Below are 8,489 nucleotides of genomic sequence, written 5' to 3'. Positions count from 1 at the left end.
CTAGGCCTGTAGGCTGAAGATGGATACCCCAACATTGCAGAGGAAACTTGGGTGACTGTCCAGGCATTCAGTTGTCTTCGTCATTTCTATAGTTTTAGAAGTTGTTTGCTCTGCACTTCCTGTTTACTCAGATAATATTATATACTTCTCAGGTCTCTGATAGTGTTGAAGAATATATAGTTATAGTTTTACAGTTTTCCTTGTTACCAAATTCAGAAAAGAAACTTACAAAAGAGATGTAAAGTTTATAAAATTGAGAAACATAAAGGCTTAAGTTGTTTATCAAAAAAAAATGTTTTAAGGTCTAATAAGATATTTTTAGGTAGGTAACACAAGTGTGATAGAAAACAGTTTAGGTATAAAACTTTGAACTCACCAAGATAAGATAGATAATAGAATATTTTCTCCAAATTTGACAATTACAAATGGACTAGACATTGTGAATGTAATTCTTTTTTCTTTTTTTTTTTCTTTTTTTTTTTTTTTTTTTTTTTTTGGTTTTTTGAGACAGGGTTTCTCTGTGTAGCTTTGCGCCTTTTCCTGGAACTCACTTGGTAGCCCAGGATGGCCTCGAACTCACAGAGATCCACCTGCCTCTGCCTCCTGAGTGCTGGGATTAAAGGCGTGCACCACCACCACCCGGCGTGAATGTAATTCTTATCTGATAGTTGTTCTTACTGTGTATAAGTTTTACTGTGTTAGAGTTAAAATCTTTCCTTTTTATTTAGATAAAAAGGCGGAAATGTTACAGGATATTTGTTTATACTGTGTGAAGATGTGTCACTGTGATTGGTTTAATAAAGAGCTGAATGGCCAATAGCTAGGCAGGAGAAGGCCGGTGGGATTTCCAGGGAGAGAGAGGAATTTGGAAGATAAATTTATGTAGCTGGAGTTTTCTCCAGTCCTGCCTGGCCCACAGTCAGGACAAATCTCTCTCACCCGCCAGTCCCACCGTCACTCAGACCCAACCGAGTAAACACACAGAGACTTATATTGCTTACCAACTGTATGGCCATGGCAGACTTCTTGCTAACTGTTCTTATATCTTAAATTAACCCATTTCTATTAATCTATAAGTTGCCACATAACTTGTGGCTTACCCCAGTATATTAACATCTGCTTCTCATCATGGTTCCTGGCAGTGTCTCTCTAACTCAGCCTTCCACTTCCCAGAATTCTCCTCTCTCCTTGTCCCGCCTATACTTCCTGCCTGGCTACTGGCCAATAAGCTTTATTTATCAATCAATCATCCACAGCACTTCCCCTTTTCTTTTTTTCAAAAAGGAAGGTTTTAACTTTGACATAGTACAATTACATATAATAAAACAGTTATGTAGCAAGAATTACAGTTATAATATCTAGTGTATTTGTATTTGGCAAAATTAAAGAAGACATCCTATCTATCTTATATTTGTAAGTCTGAGGTTTCATATCTAACTTATCTCTTATCATAACTCAGGAAATTATAACTATCTAGTCTTCAAGTACATCAAAGACCTCAGAAGGATATAATATTAACTGAGAAATGGGAGAAGGATACAAGCAACTTTCAGGAGTCTTGCAAGAGTAGACAGAGACAGCTGGCAGCCTGGACAGTCACCTAATGTTCCTTTATAAAGTTGGGGCATCTGTCTTCAGCCCACAGGTCTAGAGTCTCTCAGGCACTTCTCTCTGTGTCCTGTAGAATGTCTGACAGTTTCCTCTGTGAAGCAGGAACCTGAAGGACCATTTTGCCAAGCAAAGTTCAGTGGTCACCTTCCTATGGGTCCTACATGTCCAGTCGATCAAGCAGTACAGGCAAGAACAGTTTCTTGCCCAAATGGCTATTTTTGCCAAGGTGAAGATAAACTCCATATGGAGTGTCTTTGATGCCCATCCTCCTCTCTGAAGTAAATCAGTGCTGCCAGGAGCAGACATGTCTCACTGTCTAGAAAGTCTAAATATTTTAAACATTTTAAATGCCATATTTTGTAGGTTTTTGAAGTGTTTGAAGATTACCTATCTATCTGAAATATATCTATGTGTACCTAGAAAACTTAACTAACATGGCTACAAGTTTGACTATCATAGAAGACTAATTATTAATCTATTTCTTAATTATCCATTACAATTTAAATGAGTTACATAAACATAATACCTCAAACAAGAATAGAAATATATACAGTATAACAAAATTAACTTCAAATTTGTATCAATAAACTAAAATCTACAGCAATGTAAAACATTTCTAAACAAGTTGCTCTTTAAAAATAGGTTCAATAATCTACCCTTTCATCCTATCATATCTATATCCCCTTTTCTTCTTTAGAAAGACATTGCATTTATAATCAACCTGCTTTAAATAAAAATATTGGTTTTTCTCTGTAGCTAGAGTTTTCCTGCCTGGCCCATGGTCAGGACAAATCTCTCTCACCCGCCAGTCCCGCAGCCACTCAGACCCAACCAAGTAAACACACAGAGACTTATATTACTTATAAACTGTATGGCTATGGCAGGCTTCCTGCTAACTATTCTTATATCTTAAATTAACCCATTTCTATTAGTCTATAAGTTGCCACGTGGCTCATGGCTTACCGGTACCTTACATCTCGCTTGTCATGGCAGCGGCTGGCAGCATCTCTCTGCCTCAGCCTTCCACCTCCCAGCATTCTCCTCTCTGCTTGTCTGTAGATGTAACCAATCGTCTTATTAAAATAAGAAACACAGAGCCAATGTAAAAGAGAAAGCCGAGAGGTCAGAGCTCAGAGCTAAAATCTTACCTCCTGCAGTGCTCCTAGCTTCCCCGAGAGAGAGCTTCTTCCTTTGTGTCTGCCTTTAAATAGTCTTTCTGTTCTGCCTTCTCATTGGTTGTAAACCCAACCACATGACTGCCTCATCACTGCCTGTAAGTACCGCCCTCCAGGTCTTAAAGGCGTATGTCTCCAATACTGGTTGTATCCCTGAACACACAGGAAATCTACCTAGCTCTTCTAACCACCACGCTCTTGCTATGGCTCTAATAGCTCTGACCCCAGGGCAACTTTATTTATTAACATAAAATTAAAATCATATTTCAGTACAAATAAAATATCACCATACTTGCCCCACCTATACTTCCTGCCTGGCTACTGGTCAATCAATGTTTTATTTATTAATTAACCAATGAGAGCAACACATTTAATATACAGACCATCCCACAGCAAATCTAGGTGTGTGGGGAGATGCCAGTGAGACACAGAGGGAGACATACATAAAGGAGGAAAGATAAAAAAGCCACATTGGCAGAATGTAGATTAATAGATTAACAGGTTAATTTAAGTTATAAGAGCTAGTTGGGAATGAGCCTAAACTAAGGCCAAGCTTTCATAATAAATAAGAAGTCTCTGTGTCATTATTTGTGAGCTGGCAGCCTAAAGAAAGACCTACTACAAGATCTTTTTTATTTCATATGTTACCAAAACAGCATATATTGCCACAGTCACCAATTTGAAGAGCTTTGAAAAGTATCTTGACAACAATATAACGTGTTTCCTTTCTAATACCCTACATTTTTTTACTTTAGTTCATATACCTAAAAACATTATTCTCCAGAGAACTGAATTTATATTCATCAAAAGACACAAAAAGTTTTTAAAGATCATTGGACTGGATAATCAGTCATAGCTCCTCAGGCAAAGTAGTTCTGCCTGCAATCCCAGTACTCTGTAGGCTGAGACAGGAGAATTACCAATACAAAATCTTGAGTTTGAAACAAATCTGGGTTCCATAGTGAATCTTGGGACAGCTTTTGTCTCAAAAGAAACAAACAAAGTTTATTATCTTTTCTAATGTGACTACTGTCCAATTTTGGGGACAGTGAGGTAGCTCAAAAGATAAAGGTGCTTGCCATGCAAATCTGACAACTCTAGATCGCATGGTGGAAGAACAGAACAGACTCAGGAAATTTGACCTCCTACATCCACAAGCATACCATGGCATATGAGGACCTGCATTCAAAATCACACACACACACACACGCACACACGCACGCACACGCGCACACACACACACACACACACATTTAATTTTAAAAGGTTATCTGAGTCAAGGATTTCTAAAATAGGTCAGTAGGGAATAAAGGAAAAATCCAACTTCCACTGGTGAACAAATACATCATCTAGAGAGAAAGGATTGAAAGCAAATCAGATAGTTTACAAACAGAGCAATCAATGACATTTCTGAATCCAGGCTCACAGGAAGGGGAAATGGACTTAAGAGACCTGGTTAATAATTCCGACCCAGCAGTGATAGGTCAGCTACCACATAGAAGCACAACAAATGAAATATTTGATTTTTAGGTATGATGAAAGCTAGCTAACAATAAGCCTAGCTAAATAAGATATTTTCTTTCAAATGAAAGATGAAAAGATATTTTTTCTAAGTAAAGGTGAAATTATCAAGGAACACCAAAAAAAATTTAAATGATGTGTTATTTAAAAAAAAAACAAAAAACTATAAGGCAAACAGAAAAAGCAGAGTACTGGCTTGATGATGGTGGAGGCAAGAGAAAGACCACCAAATGCATTAATCAGTTCCTCTCTGAACTTGAAGGACCTTATAATTTCAGCAACAGGCAGTTCCCCTACTAATAATACACGGAAATGAAATAGGGAGGGCACAGAACATCATGAAGTATGTAAGCCAAATTAGAAACAGCTTGTCACTATTTCCAGAGTGAAACACCATGTGAGGGATTATGTTGATCCCATCAAACTCTGGGTCCCTCTTTAGCCCTGGGCCACCTCAACTTCATATTTCACATGATCAGAAACTTATTTTTCTAAAATCAAACTATCTTAAAATTTACTTTTTTCCATTTGAAATATGTTTTTACTTGTTACTGTCCTCAATTTTCTAGTAACTACAACTACAACACATTGATTTTAAATAATCCCCAATATGATCATCATTTTGTTAGACATTACAACTAGACTATGTTTTCACCCAATTTCTCCCATAAAAATTGTTTTCAGAAAGCAGTAAGGATGTTGAGTTAGCATGGCATATGGGAGAGAATACAAACAGAGAGAAAATTTTTTTCTTAAGTAAAAGTATTTATCTGCCCAGAGACCTATGGTATCAAACACGACTGGAAAAAATAATCAATGAAATGATTCCCAACGATATTCTACTATATTCATAGATCGGTAACTAATCTTGTCATCACCCAAGAGGCTGCCTCTGGCAACTGATGGGAACAGGTGTAGAGACCCACAGCCAAACACTAGGCAGAGAGAAGTCCAGGTTGGAGGCCTCCATCGGGTCCCTTTCCTTGGAGCTTGGGGAACCCAGTGAAAGAGGAGGAGGAAGAATTGAGAACCAGAGGAGTGAAAGACACAAGGGGGAAAACATGGCCAGAATCAACTAAGCAGGACTCATAGGGGCTCACAGTGACTGAAGTGCCAATCACGGAGCCTGCGTGGGTCTACGCTAGGTCCTGTGTTTATATGTTATATGGTCTGTTGGGAGGGGGGGGGGGGAACCTCCTGGCAGTGAGAGTGGGGGTGTTCTGACTCTTTGCCTGCTCTTGAGATCCTTTTCCTCCTACTGGGTTGCCTCAATGTGGGTTTGAGGGTTTGAGCGTGATCTTATTGTATCTTCTTGTGCGGTGTTTGATGTCCCTAGGAGACCCGTTCTTTATTTTTTTGGGGGGTGGGGGTGGGGAGAGAACCTGGGGAAGAGGGAAGGCTGGGGGTCTGGGAGGAGTGAAGGGAGGGCAAGTTGTGGTCAGGATGTATTGTATGAGAGAAGAATAAAGTTTCAAAACTTTAAAGTATCCATTACTTTAGCTCTTAGTACTAAATATGTAACTTAAATATTTATTTACGTCAATAAAGTGTGAAATACCTGCGACTTTCCTGGACATTATTCAGCTCACTGTCAGTAATGAAAACTGCGTTTTAAACTAGCATTCTCAGAAAGCCAGCCAAGCCAGCAACTCCTCAGGCCAGAGGGCCACATCCCGCTGAGGCCCCACCCCTCAGACGCTGTTCTCCTCAGATACTCACTTTCCCGACATGCTCCGCTCGAAAGGCGCCATCGCCAAGAACGCTCTCGCCTGCTCAAGCAGCGCAGAAGAAATCCGCCAGGGGGCGCCGAGATCCCCGGCGGGCCACCGAGCACCCGCAGACCCTGAGGCCCGCCCCCCTCGCCGCTCCAGACACGTCAACACGTCTGCTCCGCCCTCCCTCAGACTGCCAGCTAGGCAGACTCTGATGCGCATGCGCAAACACGTCTGCCACGCGCCGAGCTACTGCGCATGCCTCCTCTGAGAACTGTCTCCGCCCCCTTCACCGCCGCAGTTTCCCTTTCCGGCCCCCCCCATCCCCGGGAGGTGGGACTAAGGTGGGAACATGAGGTTGTCGCTCGCAGCTGCTATCTCCCACGGCCGCGTCTACCGCCGCCTGGGCCTCGGTCCGGAGTCGCGCATCCACCTGCTGCGGAACTTGCTCACGGGCCTAGTGCGCCACGAACGTATCGAGGCGTCATGGGCACGCGTGGACGAGATGAGGGGCTACGCGGAGAAGGTGAGAGCCGGGTCCATCCTCAGAAGACCGCCCTGGCCGTGTGTGGGGAGTAGGGCCACCCTGGGAAACCCCTGCACGGAAGTAAATCCCGTGGCACTCAACTGAGCACCTTCCCCCCGCGCTGCAAATGGAAGGCTGGTTGGGACAGCGGAGTTAGGAGCGCCCTGAATTAGCTAGTGGGATGATTGGATGAAGCTAAGACATTAAGAGACAAAGGTGGGTGCCTCGGTTCTTGCTCGTGTTGCATCAGTGATGTTTTGTTCTCACAGCTTATCGACTATGGAAAGCTAGGAGACACCAACGAACGAGCCATGCGCATGGCTGACTTCTGGCTCACTGTGAGTGCTCCCTGCCTTCCTTATAGGGAAGGAATCGTTAGAGGACCGGGTACAGGGCAGTTTTAAGCCAGGGTACTCACTTATATACCATTGTTGTGAACTACCTTAGACGAATGTTTCCCTTATTTGAACCGGAAAAGAATGTGCATTCGCACAACTGCCTATAAGTGGTTCTGTGTAACTTGGTACATGATTGGGTGGTGGGGAAATCCCGTGAAGATGTTTTGAACCCTACCTCTGGGAATAATGCCTCTACGGTTGACTGTTTTCTTCCTGTTAACTCTCCCCATCTAGGAGAAGGACTTGATCCCAAAGCTGTTTAAAGTACTAGCACCTCGGTTCCAAGGTCAGAATGGGAACTACACAAGAATGCTGCAGATCCCGAATCGGAAGGAGCAAGATCGGGCCAAGATGGCAGTGATCGAATATAAAGGGAACTGCCTCCCTCCCCTGCCTCTGCCTCACAGAGACAGCAACCTCACTCTCCTAAACCAGCTGCTACTGGGACTGAAGCAGGACCTGCACCATAACCAGGAAGCAAGCCTCCACAGCTCCCACACGGTTCAAACACCAAAGACATAGCTGGAGCAGGAGAGTGAATAGCTCTCGTGGGTGTGTTCACGGGTCTTGGAGCTCTTATAATGCGAGACAACTGGAAGTGGCGTTGTAAAGTGGCCCGTCGAAATGGAGCCCAGACCTTCCTGCTGGCTCATGGTCCTCTCTTTGCACAATAGATAAAATTTTCATGTGACTGTATGAAACTGATTTTCTTTCCTTTCCTGGGATTTCTGGAAAGTGAGAGGCACCTAAGATAGTAAATTCGCAGCTTGTGTTTCTGAATCTTGGGTCAGTTTTGCTTTACTTATTGGTGGGGGAGGGGAGTCTTACGATGTAATCCAGGCTGCAGCCAACATAACAGCTGTCCTCCTGTCCCTGCCTCCCAAGTGCTGGGCCTTCCAGTGTTCACCACCACACAGGGCCGGTTGCTTATCTTTTGTTTTTTATTTTTTTGAGATGGTTTCTTCAGGATGGCCTCCTGAATGCTGGAATTAAAGGCGTCAACTGCCTGGCTTGGTTTGCTTATCTTACCACTTATTTAGATGAGCCCTATATCTCTTGACTACTAGCTTCCTATGGTGACTGTGATTGATATCCAGCCTAGAGACCCACCCCTTGGGATTTCTTTTTTGTTTGGGGCTTTTTGTTTTGTTTTTGTTGTCGTTTGGTATGAGTGCACTGTCTGCATGTATGCTTGTGTTCCAGAAGAGGGCATCAGAGCCCATTGCCACCATATGGTTGCTGGGAATTGAACTCAGGACTTCTGGAAGATCAGCTAGTGCTCTTAACCGCTGAGCCATCTCTCCAGCCCAGCCCCTTTCATTTCGTTTTTTATGATATATAAGTTATAATGTATTTTGATCATATTCACCACCACCACCACATACACACCATTGTTCCTCTTTACCTAGTCCCCCTTCCACTTTCATGGGTTTGTGTGTGCTTGTGTTTATGATCTGGTGAGTTTCGTTAGGCCTGCTTACAGGAGCTGAAGAAAAGTTCCCTCCCTTAGCCATTAACTGGGGGAATACCGCAAGCATTGTTTTTA

The 8,489-nt window shown here is 42.8% G+C and overlaps 2 protein-coding genes across 2 annotated transcripts; one reads left to right on the top strand and one right to left on the bottom strand.

Moving 5' to 3' along the window:
* Positions 1-1,786: 1,786 nt before the first annotated feature.
* LOC143268271 (uncharacterized) lies at positions 1,787-6,256 on the bottom strand. Its single transcript, XM_076549620.1, has 2 exons — positions 6,027-6,256; positions 1,787-2,664 (listed from the first exon to the last, which is right to left on the bottom strand). Exons 1-2 carry the CDS (start codon positions 6,239-6,241, stop codon positions 2,571-2,573), a joined length of 309 nt encoding a protein of 102 aa, XP_076405735.1. The 5' UTR covers positions 6,242-6,256; the 3' UTR covers positions 1,787-2,570.
* Positions 6,257-6,321: 65 nt separating this feature from the next.
* Positions 6,322-7,723, top strand: Mrpl17 (mitochondrial ribosomal protein L17). Its single transcript, XM_006991744.4, has 3 exons — positions 6,322-6,545; positions 6,815-6,883; positions 7,178-7,723. The coding sequence occupies exons 1-3, from the start codon at positions 6,372-6,374 to the stop codon at positions 7,463-7,465; spliced, it is 531 nt and encodes a 176-aa protein (XP_006991806.1). The 5' UTR covers positions 6,322-6,371; the 3' UTR covers positions 7,466-7,723.
* The last annotated feature ends 766 nt before the right edge of the window (positions 7,724-8,489 follow it).

This window comes from Peromyscus maniculatus, chromosome 1 (assembly GCF_049852395.1).
Source record: "Peromyscus maniculatus bairdii isolate BWxNUB_F1_BW_parent chromosome 1, HU_Pman_BW_mat_3.1, whole genome shotgun sequence".
Taxonomy (NCBI): Eukaryota; Metazoa; Chordata; class Mammalia; order Rodentia; family Cricetidae; genus Peromyscus; species Peromyscus maniculatus.
The sequence above is the reverse complement of the archived record's forward strand: the minus strand, read 5'-3'. Positions and strand labels throughout refer to the sequence as shown.

Excerpts from the sequence above, each read along its gene's own strand:
- LOC143268271 (XM_076549620.1), bottom strand. The coding sequence starts at position 6,241 with ATGCGCATCAGAGTCTGCCTAGCTGGCAGTCTGAGGGAGGGCGGAGCA. Across the intron at positions 2,665-6,026 it reads GAGCGGAGCATGTCGGGAAA|ACAAGCAGAGAGGAGAATGC; the intron begins GTGAGTATCTGA and ends TTACATCTACAG.
- Mrpl17 (XM_006991744.4), top strand. The coding sequence starts at position 6,372 with ATGAGGTTGTCGCTCGCAGCTGCTATCTCCCACGGCCGCGTCTACCGC. Across the intron at positions 6,546-6,814 it reads TGAGGGGCTACGCGGAGAAG|CTTATCGACTATGGAAAGCT; the intron begins GTGAGAGCCGGG and ends TTGTTCTCACAG. Across the intron at positions 6,884-7,177 it reads TGGCTGACTTCTGGCTCACT|GAGAAGGACTTGATCCCAAA; the intron begins GTGAGTGCTCCC and ends CTCCCCATCTAG.